At 43.3% G+C, this 17,770-nt stretch overlaps 1 protein-coding gene across 4 annotated transcripts in view; it reads right to left on the bottom strand.

Moving 5' to 3' along the window:
* Window positions 1–17,770, bottom strand: part of LOC126281453 (myotubularin-related protein 13) — a 202,979-nt gene that overhangs the window by 19,719 nt on the left and 165,490 nt on the right. For all 4 annotated transcript variants that reach the window (XM_049980436.1, XM_049980437.1, XM_049980434.1 and 1 more), the window contains one exon: window positions 14,990–15,171. In XM_049980436.1, coding sequence (XP_049836393.1) covers window positions 14,990–15,171 — 182 coding nt within the window. The remainder of the gene's footprint in view (window positions 1–14,989; window positions 15,172–17,770) is intronic.

The following is a 17,770-nucleotide window of genomic DNA, read 5'->3' as shown; positions in this document are numbered from 1 at the left end:
CATTTAAAGCCGGTTCCCGAGACTTATTAATGACTTTCTCGGGACAGTTTACGTCCACCTTCATGCGTCTTCCAGTTCAGCTCCTTCAGTATCTCTGTGATACTCTCCCATGGATTAAACAAATCTGAGACCATTTGTGCTGACCTTCTCTGTATATGTTCAATATCCCCCATTAGTCCTATTTGGTACAAGTCCCACACACTATAACAATATTCTAGAACAGGTCACAAGAGTGATTTGTAAGCAATCTCTGCAGACTGATTAAACTTCCCCAGTATTCTACCAATAAACCAAAGTCTACCGCCAGCTTTACCCATGACTGAACCTATGTGATCATTCCATTTCATATCCCTAAAAAGTGTTACACCCAGGCATTTGTAAGAGTTGGCTGATTCCAACAGTGACTCATTGATATTACAGTCATAGGATACAATATTATGAAAAGGAAAGTTTATCAAGATTTGACTGCATATTTATGCAGCTTCTTTCAGATAGTACTTCATTACAGATAAAAGTATGATCTGCAAAAAGCCTAATCTTACTATTGATACAGTCTGCAAGGTCATTACTATACAATATCAACAGTGAGAGTCCCAACACACCTCCCTGGGGCATACCCAAAGTTACTTCTACAATTAACGATGACTCTCCATTCAAGTTAACAGACTGGTCTCCCCACCAGAAAGTCCTCAATTCAGTCACAAATTTCACTTGATACCCCCATATGATCCTACTTTTGACAATAAGTGTACATATAGTACCAAGTCAAATGCTTTTCTGAAATCAAGAAACATTTCATCTACCTGCTTGCCTTGATCCATAGCTTTAGTATGTCATGTGATAGAAGTGTGAGTTGGGTTTCACATTATTGATTTTTTTGAAATCCATGTTGGTTGGCATTTAGAGGGTCGTTGTGTTCAAGGTATCTCTTTATGTTTGAGCTCAGAATAAGTTCTAAGATTCTACAACAAATCGATGGCAAGGATACTGGATGTTAGTTTTGTGGATCACTTCTAGTGCCCTTCTTATAGACAGGTGTGACCTGTGGCTTTTTCCAAAAACTGGGCCCATCCCTATCCGCACTTTTGGGTTTCCTACAGCTTTTGTTATCTGGACTGGATGGAGAGTTGCCCCATGTAAAATACCCTTGTATGCACCCCAAACAGTGTCAGCTACCTGAGTAGCAACCTCTGATGTGCAGTGTACACCTGACCAACTTAGAGGAACCCTACAGTTCTCAATCCTACGGCACATACCCAGGAAGTTGCAGCCTAGCTTGTCGTAGTACCTTTGAAGTCTCTGGTTTATTCCTTCCATCAGACTCAGAACCAAAGGGCCATGATCAGTTCTGGGGACAATGCTGCAAATTGTGAGCTTCGTTGAAACTCCATGCACAAGGCTGGTCTTGTCAACTTTGCCAGCCACTGAAATGACCCAAGAATGACCTCGGAGGCCAGACGACATGCATCATTTGTTCCAATGTGTGCCACAATCTGAAGTTTGTTGCACCCTGTTCCCTCAATTGTTGCTGGAATAGCCTCTTCAACATGCTGTATGAAGCCCCCAGGCACACACACTGAGTGCACCTACCATTGCCATGCCACTCACGGTTAAGTGGATGGGTAATGACAGATCCTGTATTTTCTAGAGAGGAGACAGGATCCACTGGGAGGATAGTACTAGACATATCTCTGGTATAGTTATCACAAGTACGCAACTCTTGAAAGCATAGTTATCACAAGTACGCAACTCTTGAAAGCTCTTCCAACACACTGATTTGCAGCAGCTGCTGATCATTTAACAGTAGTAAGGGTGATTTCCAGCTGCTTAAGAACATTAACCAACTCATCCCGCATTTGAGAACAACAGTCACAGTGGGGCTGCATTTTGGCTGGTGCAATATGTTACAAGGCACTGAACAAATAACTTTAAAAGATAATTAACCTGTTAACTGAAAGGTTGCTAATTCCCTTTACGAACTGAAGCAGATACACAAAAAAGAGATTTCTATTAAGGCAGTGCAAAAACCGGTGGGAAAAATTACTAGTTTCCTAAAACATTTTGATGTTAATTATAGCTGTTAGTGATCTCAAAAACACAGTTAATTTATGATAAACACAGATAATATATGGGGCTACTCCTCTTTAAAGGCAAACTACACTCATGCTCATAAATTAAGGATAATGCTGATACATGGTGAAACAACACTCTGGTGGACGGTTTGCAGGTTTAAATCACCTTGGGGTATGACCATGTGGTGCATTTTACCTGTGGTTGTTGCACGATGGCACTGACAGCAGTCCACATTCGCGGAGGTGCGTTGATGGATGTGAGTATGGTGCAGCAAGTAAGTGTGTAGATGTTTTCAGGCGTGCTAATGGTGACTCTGTGATCAAAAAGGCTCAAAGAAAACATATTGATGACATTATGAGGGGTAAAACGCTCGGCCGACTGGAAGTTGGTCAAACACAGCAGGTCGTAGCACGGGATTTCCATGTGCCACAAAGTGTGATCTCAAAATTATGGCAACTATTCCAGCAGACAGGAAACAGTATGGGATGTCCACAGTGTACAACACCACAAGAAGACTGATATCTCTCCATCAGTTACTGCAGATGGCCACGGAGTACTGCAGGTGGCCTTGCTTGGGACCTTACTGCAGCCACTGGAACGGTTGTCTCCAGACACACAGTCTACAGACAACTGAACAGACATGGGTTATTTGCCACGAAGACCTACAAGGTGCATTCCACTGACCTCTGGTCACAGGAGAGCCTGTAAAGTCTGGTGTCAAGAATACAGTACACGGTCATTGGAACAGTGATCCCAGGTTATGTTCACGGACGAGTCCAGGTATAGTCTGAACAGTATTTCTCACCGGGTTTTCATCTGGTGTGAAGCAGGAACCAGATACCAACCCCTTAAAGTCCTTGAAAGGAAGGGACCTGTATGGAGGTCGTGGTTTGATGGTGTGGGGTGTGATCATGATTGGTGCACGTACACCCCTGCATATCTTTGACAGAGGAACTGTAACAGGTCAGGTGTACCAGGACATCATTTTGCACCAGTAAGTCCCACCTTCCTCCTGGTGGATGATAACGCATGGCCCCACCGAGCTGCCATCATGGAGGAGTACCTTGAAACAGAAGGTATCAGGCAAATGTAGTGGTCTGCCTGTTCTCCAGATCTAAACCTCATCGAGCATATCTGGGATGCTCTTGGTCAACGTATCGCTGAAGTCTTCGAACCCCTATGACACGGACCTCCGACAGGCACTGGTGCAAGAATGGGAGGCTATACCCCAGTAGCTGCTTGACCACCTGATCCAGAGTATGCCAACCTGTTCTGCGGCCTTGTACGTGTCCAGGCTCATCATATCCCATATTGATGTCGGCGTACATACACATGAAACAGTGGCATTTTGTAGCACATGTGTTTCAAGACGGTTTTCTCAACTTATCACCAATACTGTGGACTTACAGATCCGTGTCGTGTGTCTTCCCTATGTGCCTATGCTATTAGCAACAGTTTTGTATAGTGCCACGTTGTGTGGCACCACATTCTGCAATTATCCTCAATTTATGAGCATGAGTAACACAATATGTTAATTGGTAAATCTGCTTCAGTTACTAAATCACAAATGCCAATTTGCTACAAATTGCTTGTAGATTATGCAAAGGACAATGGTAGCTTCCAAAAATTCTCAATAAAGCACATATATTTGTGTAGATACACGATGAAATTCGAGGGTAATATATCCTTTGGTTGAAACGTAAACCAGAATGCTGATTTGCTACCAAATAAATTACATATCCAAAAAACACATACTGGTAACTTAGAAAAATATAGCTTTGTAAGCATCCTAGAATTCTCAAACTAAACTATTTCTCGTGAAACTGTAAAGTGAAATAAGAAAACAATTGTTTTGAACAAAGATACACCTACTGTTCTGAAAATATTTTTAAAGAGCACAGTTTAGTAATGATGATGACAGGATTAGTTTATCGCAACACTCGCGACTGTTCAAAATTTCACAATATATCACAATACAAACGGATATTGATACAATCAATGAAAGATTACACAAAAGTGACATGAGCAGAAAAATAAGGGAATCTAGAACTTTAAAATCGGCACCCGATCTTGTACACACAGTCTCACATAAGGGAAAATTCCTAAGTCAGCTGTTACAAATAAATAAACATGCATATTGCACGGATTTTTCACTTAGCTGATTTTATGCAGACTTCTACACTGGTGCACCAAGGAGGAATACTGCAATGTAAGTTTATCATAATCAGAATCGCTAAACAGTGCAACACCAACAAAGCACGTCTTCTGCCTGTTACAGCTAACAATGTCCTCATCTTATCCCATTCCATCATTCCCTCACCCTCACCCATCTGCTCCTTCGTAATCATACAATCCAATTTCAAACTATATCTGATGACTGCTACACCTTTTGCAAAATTCTTTTATTCTTTGACCACAGCTTTCTTAATTCTATTATTGCAATTGAGACTCATAGCCTTCAGAGATTGGAACAGCATTCCCAGCACCGTCTGAAGAAGCTGCCCCATCTATTGCTGTCATATGTCCACGTGGGTTTACAATAACCAGGGAAGGATCTTCTTTCCTTTACCTGTTGTAGAGGGAACATTTCTTTGTCACACATCCCACTGACAAAAGGCAACCAAAACCCAACACAGAGCCTTGTGTGAAACAGTTTCAATCTCTCTTCAACCCTGATCTTCTTCTCCTTCCACCTAGTCAGTGCCTGGTTTTCTTTCTGGAACTCCTCACTTCTAACATGGCTCATCTTCCTTTTCTAAATCCCTCCCCACTGAGTCTAAAGTCATGGAACACACAGCTGGGCGTAACCAGAAAACTAAGCCAGACCTCATCATTCTTACCACAGATAAGGCTCCACTAAAATGGTCCAGATCCATAGATACTATGTAACTAGTGGTCTCTGCCAACTTCCCAATACCTAGCGTACAAACCCTGTGACCATTATCCCATACCAGAAGTCCAACAGGACCTCAGAGCCTTAGGTCCAGCCGAAAACTTGACATCTGAATCCATCTCCCTCCTCACACCAGCAACCCCCCCCCCCCCCCCTCCCCCAACCACACTCCTAACTTTTTTCTACTCCCCAAATTACACAAACCCAGGCCCATAAGTCCTCCCACTGGTTGTTCCAGTATGGCTGGGTACAATGCTGCCACTGAAAGAGCCTCTGTCTTTGTTGAGCAACAGCTTTAATCTCCCATACAACATTCAAGAAACAATTCCATCACTGCCTTTCACTGTTCCTGTCCTGTTGCCATCACATTCATTGTTGATCATTAAGGATGTGATCCCTTTCCTAATGTCCTCCTGATATCAAACCTAGCACCTCTTTCCATATCCTCCTTGCCAACCACATCCACACCCACAATTTTTTCCACTTTCGAAAGCCACATCAAATCTGTTGTCCTCCCATGGGTACTTGTATCACACCTTCTTATGCCAAATTATTTATGGGCCATCTAGAGGAATCCTTCCGCTCCACTCAAAATCTGAGACTCCTTGTCTGGTTCAGATTCATTGACAGCATTTTCATGATCTAAACTCACGAAAGGACAACTTGTGCTCCTTCCTCCATAAACTTACCACCTATTCTCAAATCAGCTTCACCTGGTCCTTCTCAAGTCAATGAACCACCTTCCTAGATGTTGATCTTCACTTCTCAGATGGCTCCATTAATGGTTCCCTTCATATCGAGCACAACCAACCACTAATAGTACCTCCATCTCCACTTTGACAGCTGTCACCCATTCCATGTCAAAAAGTCTCTTCTACATTGTCTCACAAGCTGTGGACACCTCATCTGTAATGGAAAGCAGGAGTTGTCGAAATATACTGATAACCTTAACAGAACCATGACAGAAAATATCCTATCCAGCTTGTCCATGAATAAGTCTCCCATGACATCTCCTCCTCAGACACCAATAAATTTGTTAACCAGCTACCGACTAGCAATCCTCTAATCACCCAGTATCACTCTGATCTTGAAAGGCTCAACTATACCCTTCATCAGAACTTCAACTACATCTCATTATGCACTGAGAAGAGGGATATCATACCAAAATCACCCAAAGTAGTGTTCTGTCACTCACCCAACCAACAGAATATCCTTGTTCATACTTACCGTATTTACCCGAATCTAAGCAGCACTCTAATCTAAGCCGCACCTGAAATTTGAGACTCGAAATTCAAGGGGGAGAAATGTTTTAGACCACACCTCCAAACCAAAACAAAGTTGGCCCATTGTAATATGAGACAATTTCGGTCGAAGGAATGACGATACAGCTACAGTAGTTTGGTGCATGTGATAAACTTAGCAGTTAAGCTTTACCACGTAGTCATTGCTATGTGTCAGGCTCTCCGTCCGTATTTATACAAGAGAGCCTTTTTCACGTGCTTCGTCTGGTTTGAATTGATTGCTTATTTTTCTTTGATCTAATAAGTGCCGATCTCTTTGTTATAGGTGTTTCCGTCACTCTACGCCCAAATTGCTTATTGTACTGTGCCATGCATTGTTTCTTGCATTCTGATAATGCATGTTTGCAGCCTGTCGACGCTCGCGGCACGGCTTGCTTTCATGCATGCTACCACAGCTTACAATTAAAAACAAAGAGAGAGGAATCGCATAATTAGTGAAACAATGGCAAGATACTGCTATTTGTTGTTACTTATACTGCTGCTTTCTTTGACAATGATCAACAAGGACCAAATAATAGATGATAGATGTTCTGAACGAAAGTTTAGCAAAAATTTGTCTCCATTTGAAAATTTTTGTAGACGCTTCTTTATTACATTACATTCGGCAAAGAAATTAGAGACATCTTAGGTTTAAAAATCTAGTCAGTTGCCACGCTTCATTTCTGACTGGATCACTATTCAGCATAGGAATAATATGAATATAAACATGACATGATATGTATAGTCTTCCGTGTTTGCTGTTGTCTCACTCTAGTTTTGTAGTTTATTAGGAAGACAAGATTTAAATGAGATAGCAGGAAACACGTAGGAATACATGGCAAAATGTTTACATTCATATTATTCATATGATGAAGATAATACTGCATGTAATTCACAATTCATAAAAGTTCCTATTAGCAACCATCTCTTGTCACAGGTATGAAAAAATTCAGAACATAGGGTTGTCCGTATTGACAAACATCCCAAACAGTCTTGCCAGTAGGATTTTCATAGTACATAGAAAGGCTGCTACATTAGAAGATGAACGATACGGAATTTGTATTTACTTCGTTGGATAATTTATGAAAATGCAGTGGTCGAAACTCGAGTCAGAGAAAAAAAGCTTGCCCTCCACCCCATTTTTTTTTTTTTTCCTGTCGCTCACGTTTTGGCGCCAGTATTTATCTTTGTGCCTGCGAAGCATGCCTGTGTAGCGCTACATATATTCGACGGCAGAAGTTAGTTGTGGCGGCACCTACCAACATTTTTCAGAACTTCCACTTACTTTGCACTGGATTCTAAGCCGCACGCAGTTTTTTGGATTACAAAAACCGGAAAAAAGTGCGGCTTAGATTCGAGTAAATACGGTACTCCAATCTTACTCTCAATCCTGCACTCCACATCCGTGGTTGACAGATGTGCAAGACCTGTCTCACACATCCACCCATGACCACCTAGAACAGTACAGTCACAGGCATGTTCTATTCAATAAAAGGCATGGCCATCTTGTATCAGCTATAAGGCAATTACTATACCGCATTCTATGTGGGCATGACAATGGCAGAGATCTTTTATGTAAGTGCACCAAACTGAACTATCTACTTGCCGATCATGCTGCACATCACAACATTAATTGCTTCAATGACTGCTTCATTGTGCAGGCCATTTAGATTCTCCATCACAAGTTTCTTTGAACTATGCAGATGGGAAATGTCTCTCAATCACATCTGCACTCTCTCAGTCCTCTTGGCCTAAACCTCCGCTAACCTGTTTCCCACTATTTCACCTTACCTTTTCTGTTTCTCTTCTGTTCACATCACATCTTCCCCATCATGATGGCGTACTGCTCCCACTGCTCTCCCCCCCCCCCCCCCCCCCCTCTCTCTCTCTCTCTCTCTCTCTCTCTCTCTCTCTCTCTCTCTCTCTCTCTCTCTCTCTCTCTGTGTGTGTGTGTGTGTGTGTGTGTGTGTGTGTGTGTGTTCCTCCCCCATTATTCCAGCCCTCTCTCTTACTCCCTTACTTTCCCCTTTAATGCCTTCCTCTTCACCATCACATTTATTTCCTCCACCAATTCCCCCCCCCCCCCCCCCCCCCCCCCTTGTATCCCTTATATGTTCAACCTTTGAACTAATTTCGTCTTCTGTGCAGCTGCTGGGTCGTATGGCGAAAGATCTGCCTCAACGTACCCTGCTAGGAATGGCAGTTATCACTGAGACAACTGGTTTTCTCTTGTATCAGTTTTTCCTATGCCAGGTTAATTTGACTGTTAAAGCTGCTTAAGAGAACCGTTCCTCAAATAATCTGTCTTTTCTTTTTTTATTCCTGAAATAAATGTAGAAATCGAACAAAGATTGAAAAATTTTGACTCTCTCAGTTTCAACATATATAGAATCAAAATAAAAAAACAAATAAAACTGTCTGTCCACCATTCACTGCTTTTCTTCAAAAGTGATAAGTGTTGAACACTACAAAAGAAAATCACCAGTAATCTCTTACTGAATCTAATTTTTTTAAACTCTGCTCATAAATCATGTTGTTATTGAGGAACATAATACTGTTTGGGCATTATGAATAGTCCATGCTAAAGGGGTGGAACTGAGGTTCAAGAACTCTGTTTTTCATTTTAATTTGTGTTTTCAATGGCTACAAGCAGATAAAAGTGTACTGTGTAGACACAGGCAGCAGATCATCTACTTTCTATTTTTATTGTATACTATAAACAAATTGTTAAGTTTTCAATTTATTACTCTTACCATAATATCCTTCCTCTTATTAATACTTAGAGATGGCAGACAAATCTTTAATCTTTTAAAGCCAAATGAAGCATTGTACTTCCTTGCTGCATCACTTCGTAAAATTGTTTCCAGACTGGTTGGTTGGTTTAAAAGAGAAAAAGGGAGGGGGGGGGGAGGGGGGGGGGGGAGCAAACTGCTAGTTCATTGATCCCTTGTTCCAAATAAAACAATGCCACAAGTGTGAGAAGAAAAAAAAACAAATCTTACAACAGAAAACAAAAGAAAGAAAAAACCACAAGAATGACAGAACGGCAACAAACACTTAAATGGACAAAAGGGGACAATAAAACCACAGAGATGCAAGAAACAGGGAGAAGATATTAAAACAAGGAAGCAGGTTACCATGGCTGGCTGACCATAAGAATAAAAAGAAGCCAGTCAGCCACTCTGCAACACATTAAAACCTCCACTCTGAAAGCTCTAGGGTGGAGGACACACATGGAAAAGGACATGTGCCAAAACTTAGATCAAATGATAAAACCCACTCACAAATAAAATGTAAAACTAAATCAGCCCGATGAGGTGTTGTTGGATAAAATTAGTGGCAACGAGTCTGGTAACCTAAGATTTCGTTGCAGGGCAGTCAAAGTAGGACAGTGTGCCAGAATATGGGCCACTGTCAAACGGACGCCACATCGACAATGAGGCGGGTCTTCACAGCGGAGCAGGTAGCTGTGAGACGCCCAAGCGATGCCAATGAGGAGCCAGCAGAGAACCACAGAATCCCTGCGAGAGGCCTGAATGGAGGACTTTCACACATTCGTGGTCTCCTTAACAGCATGCAGTTTGTTGTGGATACTGAGATCATGCCATTCTGTCTCCCACAGCTGAAAAACCTTGCAGCGTAATAATGGTTGCAGATCAGTTACAGGGATGCTGATCTCCAGAAGCAGTTTCCGTGTAGCCTGTTTCACCAGCCGGTCAGCAAGTTCATTTCCTTGGATTCTGACATGGCCTGGGATCCACACAACCCCCAAAGAACGACCTGACAGTTCCAGGGTACACAGGGACTCCTGGATGGTCACTACCAAAGGATGCTGAGGGTAGGACTAGTCGATAGCTTGTAGGCTGCTCAAGGAGTCAGTACACAAGAGAAACGAGTCGGCAGGGCATGAGCAGATGTGCTCAAGAGCACGAGATATGGCAGACACCTCTGCAGTGAAAATACTGCAGCCATCTGCAAGGGGTACTGTTCAATATGTCCTCCATGAACATACGCAAAGCCAACATGACCATCAGCCACCGAGCCAGTGGTGTAAACCACTTCGTGGCACCAGTACATGTTGAGAATCGAGAGGAAGTGACAGTGGAGAGCCGCAGGGTTAACGGAGTCCTTAGGGTCATGTTAAAGGTCCAGACGAAGCTTCAGCCAAGGTTTACACCATGGAGGTGCACGTGAATGGATCTTGAGGAGAGGTGGTAAAGGGAAGGACTCCAGTTCAAAGAGAAGGGAGCGGATGCGATCAGAAATTGTGAGCCCTGACCTAGGCGACTGACCCAGGAGATGAATCGCCATGGGTGGGGAAAAGGAGACAGTAATTTGGAGGCACAGGAGAACTATGAATGTGTACAATATAAATGACGAGCAGTTGTGCATGTCGGATCTGCAATGGAGGGACTCCAGTCTCCACCAGGACACTGGGCACTGGACTCATTGTAAAAGCTCCCATCACTAGTCAAACACCACAGTGGTGCACTGGGTCGAGTAAACGCAACGCTGAGGGCGGCACCGAACCATATACCAGGCTCCCACAGTCAAGGCGGGATTGAATCAGGGCTCTGTAGAGCTGCAGCAGCGTAGAGAGATCTGCACCCCACTTGGTGCTGCTCAGGCAGTGGAGGGATTGAGGTGCTGCCAGCACTTCCACTTAAGCTGATGAAGGTAAGGTAATGAAGTCAATCAAGTGTCGAAAACCAATCCTAAGAATCAGTATGTCTCCACTACAGTGAGTGGATCATCATAAAGGTAAAGTTCTGGCTCTGGATGAATGGTACGACACCGACGGAAGTGCTTGACACAAGACTACGCGGCTGAAAACTGGAAGCCGTGGGCTAGAGCCCATGACTGCACCTTGTGAATGGCTCCCAGTAAGTGCCGCTTAGCAGCACCAGTACTGGAGGAGCAATACAAAATGCAGAAGTCATCTGCATACAGATAACGTGAGACCAATGGCCCTACAGCTGCTGCTAGATTGTTAATAGCCACTAAAAATAGACACACACTCAATACGGAGCCCTGTGGAATGCCATTACCCTGAATACAGGGGAACTATGGAAGGCACCAAGGTGGACACAGAAAGTACAGAGCGACAGGAAATTTTGGATTAAAAATCGGGAGTGCGCCCCAGAGACCCCACTTATACAATGTGGCGAGGTTACGATGTCGCCAGGTAGTGTCGTATGCTTTACGTAAGTCAAAAAAGACGGCAACCAGGTGTTGGCATTTGCGAAAGGCTGTTTGGATGGCAGACTCAACAGACAAGGTTATCAGTGGTAGAGCGACCCTAGCGGAAGCCGCCCCGACACGGAGCCAATAGGCCACATGACTCCAGGACCCAACCCAACCGCCAACACACCACACATTCTAGAAGCTTACAAAGGACATTGTTGAGGCTCATGGGCCGATAGCTATCCACATTAAGTGGGTTCTTACCGGGTTCAAGTACTAGAATGACGATGCTCTCCCACCACTGGGATGGAAAATGCCATCGCACCAGATCTGGTTGAAGACGACGAGGAGATGTCATTTGTAGACAGACAAAAGATGTTTAATCATCTGACTGTGGATACGATCGGGCCCAGGAGCAGTGTCGGGGCAATGTGCAAAGGCGCTGAGGAGCTCCCACTCTGTAAATGGGGCATTAAAGGGTTCACTGTGGCGTGTAGTAGAGGACTTTCTTTTCCATCCACCGTTTGACGGTGCAAAAGGCTGGGGGGGGGGGGGGGGGGGGGTTTTCTCCGACGCAGAGGCTTGAGCGTAGTGCTCAGCAAAGTGCTTGGCAATCACGTTTGCATTGGTACATAACATCCCCTTCATGTTAACGTCGGGGACAACTTCTGGGGTCTGGTACCCAAAAAGACTTCTCATCTTCGCCTAGACTTGGGAAGGTGATGTACAGCATGGTCGACATGTACCTCTCCCAACACTACAGTATCCGTCGTTTTATAAGCTGCCAAATGCGGGCACAGAGCCGTTTAAAGGCTATTAGGTGCTCTAGGGAAGGGTGCCACTTATATCACTGTAGAGCTCACCAACACTCTTTAATTGCCTAAGCGACTTCCAGCGACCACCAAGTGACTGTCTTTAGCCAGGTTCACCCTAAAGAAAGAGGGATCGCATTTTCTGCCGCAGAAACGATCATTGTAGTGACCTGCTCAACCACAACATCGATGGAACCATGTGAGGGAAATTCAACGGTGACAGCAGAGGTGAAGGCTACCCAGTCTGCCTTGTTTGAAGCCCATTTGGGTAGACATCCATGGTCATGATGCCGGGGTGGTTACAGGAAGATGGGGAAATGGTCACTACCACACAGGCCATCATGAGCTCTCCGGTGGATACAAGGGAGAAGGCCAGGACTGCAGGCTGAGAGATCAATGGCCGAATATATGTCCTGTACCACACTGAAATGTGTGGGGGCACCTGTATTTAAGAGGCAGAGGTCGAGGTGGGACAGTATATTTTCAACATCTCTACCTCAACCAGTAAGCACGGTGCCACCCAAAAGGGGTTATAGGCATTAAAATCTCCCAAAAGTAGGGAAGGTTTAGGGAGCTGATCAATCAGTGCAGCCAATACGGTTCAGGGGTACTGCAGACCGTTATTTCCTGCATTGTCAGAGGACTTTGAAGGGACACAGGTTCACTACATACTGAGTTCAGGACATAAATGCAAACTCCATTTGACACTATTATATCCACTAAGGTTCTTGGGATATATCCTGTAGTCAGGAAGGGCGGCGGTCCACGTTGCCGGGAACCATGTTTCCTGGAGGGCAATGCAGAAAGCAGGTGTAAAGCTTAACAGTTGCCATAGCTCAGCCAGGTGATGGAAAAAACCACCACAATTCCACTGGAGGATGACTTGATTATGAGACTGGGGAGGCATGAAACACTCAAGGAGGCAGTTTACGCTTGAGGGTCACCTGCTGCCACCAGACGAGTACTTGTGCAATCAACATCCATTGCGTCTGAGGGCCCAGCGAGATCTAGGTCCTCAGCAGATGCCAGAATCTGCCATTTCATCCTCAAATGCAGAGCTTGTAGGTAGTGGTGGTGTGGGTGCCACCACAGTGGCTTGGTTTTTGGGGGTCTTTTTCTTTTTTGGTTTTCCTCACTGTCCCTTACGTTTGTCCGGCTGGGAGGGCTTCACTGATTCAGTCTCACTGAGTGAGGAGGACCGTGAAGCCCTACGACCAGCTACCTTCGGTTGTTTCAGCCACTGGCAGCTGTTAGGTTTACCACTGGTAGAACCTGGAAAGGGTGTGGCCCAAGGGACCCCTTCCTAGTGAGAGGAGTCAAAGAAGATGTACGCTTCTCCAGCTGAGAATTGGGGACTGACATCCTCAATGGTTGGGGGAGGGGGGTGTTGCTCCTGAAGTAGGTGGTGCAGGAACAACAGGGACGGCTGCAACCAACAGGATACATGGCGGCCCAACCACAACGGACTGGCTACCATGTTGGATATCAGGTGCAACTAAGTAAACAAGTCCATCATCACTGTTAGTGAAGAAAATGATACTGCACAGTTGACGGAAAAATACGCACCCAGGAGGGTGACCTCACCCAACAGTTGGAGAATGAGCAAAAGTGCATGCCCATGTCAACGAAGGATGCGAGAGGTCTCACCACATGATGGACACAATGCACCATGTAAGGTGCCCTTCCTCAATTGGCTCACTCTTTGGGAAAATTTTGAAAAATGGAGGTCAAACCCTACAGGAGACCATCACATAAAGGCTGAAACAAGTGAGGCTCTCTTCAGTAGCCTCTTACGACAAGCAAGAATACCTCGGGCCTATTATCACCCCCTGACCCGCAGGGGGTTTCCAGACTGGGAATGGTGCCATTCTCCAATACAACAGATGTTCAGTGATGACAGCAAGGAGCTAGCATATAGGAGCAAATCTTACACACTGCATGTACACGCGTACCTAACCTAGAGCCTTGACACGCGACAACAGGGACCTTATTGTCTTAGCAATGCTCTATGAATTCTTTTGCCATGGGCTTGTTGCTCTTTTTTGTCAGCATTGTTATTAAAATAGCACTGATCTCTAACCTGTTTCCTATAATGACATAATATTTCAAACTTCTTTTTTAAAGAATGCTTATTTAAAAATGAACAAGTTTAGCACTTCTGCTATGGCTAATTGATTTTTTTAGCACTTCTGCTATGGCTAATTGATTTTTTTACTCTGTTATTAATAAAAAACAAAAACCACCTTTTATAACTGAGACCAAACAAATACTAAAAATACCACTATTTCGGAACTAAAATATCATTATTAGTTTTAACTGTTCGGTTTATCCCATGCCTATACACTGCCATTCCCACCTTGCCTCATGCATCACCTCTCTCCCACATCCATCAACCCAGGTAACTACTTTCAATAATAAATATTCCTTGGTCTAACTGTACTGTGTTTGTGTGTTTGGGGAGGAGGGGGAGGGGGGTGCTCCTACTCAAGATAGTGCAAGAGCTCAAAAGCTACAGTTAATTGTTTTATATTGTGTATTCCTGTGCGCCATACACGTTTCCTGTAAGTGGCCACCTTTCCTCCCCCCCATCCATGAACCTTCCATTGTTATTACATTATTCATTCAGATATGTTCTAGAGATTCAATCACCAAGGAGGAAATTCAGGCGTGAGGAAGTAGTCAACTTAAGGAACAACTCATGAAATTGGAACCTACTATTGAAAAAGTAAGTTCTAGATGCTACTTACCCCATAGTGACAACTTTACGAGCTGATTTGTTGATAATTCCGTCAGCAGCTTCAGCCTCCTCCTCTTGCTGAGAGTCAAGCTGAATAACCTCCAAATCATAGCTTGGACCATGAGAAAGCTGTTCTCCAAGATAATATTGCCATACTTCTAGACATGGCAAGAAGGATTGCGGCCGCAGAACCTAATGATGTAAAATATCGTAAGTAGGTATTCCATCAGAAAATAATTATTTGCTTTGTCCAACAGTCGCAATTTGTTTCATCTAATGACTACTAGTTTCGGTTCCAAGTAACATCATCAGGCCATTGCACAATCCTAAAATCACAGCACATAATGAAATATTCTTCAAGAATTATTTACAAAATACTTTTCCTATGGTAGATAATGTATGGTATGAAGTGCAATTTTAAAATACAGGCTCCCCTTTACCCTGCTGCACAGCTGTCAAGCTCACTTATCCAAACAGATATGTCATATATTAAAAGTAAGGTCGCTGATGTAAACCAAATAGGTACGAACTGTGGCCAGAAGTAGTAAGAGTAACCTCAACATGCAGAGGTTTTTTTTCCATTAAAAAAGAGGAACAATGAAGAAGACAGCTAAAAATAAGTACATATTGCATACCTTTTACTTGACTTTCTAATGACATATAATCTGAGGGCAGTATCATAAATCTAGGAATGAATGTTTCTAGTTTTTGAAGGTACTAAATCTTGACGGCACAACAAGTGCCATATTGAACTATATAAAAACAGACCATGTTGCAAAAGTAGATAAAATGCCTTTAATACGTGGCAGTATGGAAAAACTGATCTCTTCTACACGCACATGATCTACCAAGGGAGCTTCACCAGAGATTACACGTTTATGAAATAATTTTTAGTGCTCCATACCTCAAGTGGTGAAATAAGAACCGTACAGGATCCCTTTGTTTTCTCTCTGTTAAGAAACCCCACCCCCATTTTTTTCTTCAGGATACCACGAAAATTGGCAGGGCGGCAAAAATCTATTCTAGGTGTGGTGGGCAAAATGTTTGACAGAATGAACCTCATTTCAGGACAATTTTACGAAGGGGTAGCATAGCAGTACCACGTTGAAGTTTATGTGAAATACTTAAGTCTACAGTCCCTTGGTGATGTAAGTAATTTAAGCTTGTAAGTCAACACAATCAAACGTCACATATTCTGATACTCTCAAACACACTCATTGATGAACTTTCTATATGCATGTTGGGCCTGGTGGTCTATGAGGCAAAGCACATGCCTGAAAACAGAGGTCGCAGAATCAAATCTCAGTTGGGCCATGGACTTTTTCAGTCTCCTCAGCCTTCAAATCCTGATGATGTGAGAATTCTCCAGGAACAACATACAGTTTGGATTCCATGTTAAACTGTAGGTCCCCTTTCCCCAGCCGGATAACTGAGGTAAGTTAGGGGCAATGAAGTTGCGAAAGCGGACTGCAATTGGAAAACTTGTACAAGCATTGAGCCACATCATCATCATCATCATCATCATCATCATCTACATACATAATTAAGTTTGTACGGAACCCTTAGAGTGAGAGTCCTACTTACACTTGTCTTTTTTTATTGTTTCAGTGACTCATTACTAATATTTATTAGCACAACATGTTTTGGCAGCATGACGCATCACTAGTGTGGTTACGATCATGTGCTGAGTGTGCAAGTTGTATTATGTATAAAAATATAGCCCTCTGCAGAAAGACTGTTCTGTTGTAGCCTGCTGCTCTCCCCTCTGGTGGTCAAAATTCTAATTTGTTTATGCTTGCAGCCATCAGCCACTATAGCCTATAGTGCCTGCACTTTGCACTGTATCGATTAGAAAACAAAATCCGTAACTTTTTCAACTGCACTGAAGTTCTTCCCCTAACTTTAAAATAGAGTTACCGTACGTTCATTCCTACTTGTATGCTAAGTACCTTGTCGGTTCTATCTGTGGTGTTGTCAGGCACAGATCACACAGGTATGAATGTCCACGAAAAACTGAAATTAATAGTCTGCTGATTTTGTAATCACTGATTTGGGTGGGAAAAGGCAGACAGTGTCCAGAAACACAGTTCACTAGTGGGAACATGCTGCTGCCTTTCAACAAGGCAATCATTTTTGAAACATTAATACAACCAAACAAAGAAAAGGCAATTTCAGAAGAAAAAGGTGTGTGACTTCCTATGTACCTACATGTTTAGTCTGAGATTGATACTACATCAGAAAATTTTAAGATCCTAAGATGGCAATAGCCCAAACCAGTCATAGGGAAATGTAAAAATTTATGTGATCAAGGCAGACCTGTATAATAAAGTGCCAAAAATATGTCTTCAATTGATAAAGGTGTTCAAGTTTTTGCAAAAGAAAACATTTCAGTCAAAGAGTTCCCAATCAGCATTCCTTTTAACAGTCAATTTCAAAGTAGTGAGGCTTTGTTTGTCTTCTCTCATGGAGCATGACAACCTTTTAATTTGTGCACCTAATGAATTACACTCTCTCTCTCTCTCTCTCTCTCTCTCTCTCTCTCTCTCTCTCTCTCTCTCTCTCTCTCCCCCCCCCCCCCCCCCCTTTCCCTACATTCATTCGCACAAGCAAGCACACCTCACACGATTCTGTGCATAAGTTGTGCTTGCTTGTGTGAATGAATCTCGACAAAGGCTTTGGCTGAAAGCTAATGTTTAAGTATTTTTTCGTTGCGTGTGTCTGTCACTAAGTGACATCTTTACAGTAAGTAAGAATCAATCTTTTCCTTATATAACTGATATTTCAAACAGGA

The sequence above is a fragment of the Schistocerca gregaria genome, chromosome 7 (assembly GCF_023897955.1).
Source record: "Schistocerca gregaria isolate iqSchGreg1 chromosome 7, iqSchGreg1.2, whole genome shotgun sequence".
Lineage (NCBI taxonomy): Eukaryota > Metazoa > Arthropoda > Insecta > Orthoptera > Acrididae > Schistocerca > Schistocerca gregaria.
Note: the sequence above shows the minus strand (reverse complement) of the source record. Positions and strands in the feature narration are given on the sequence as shown.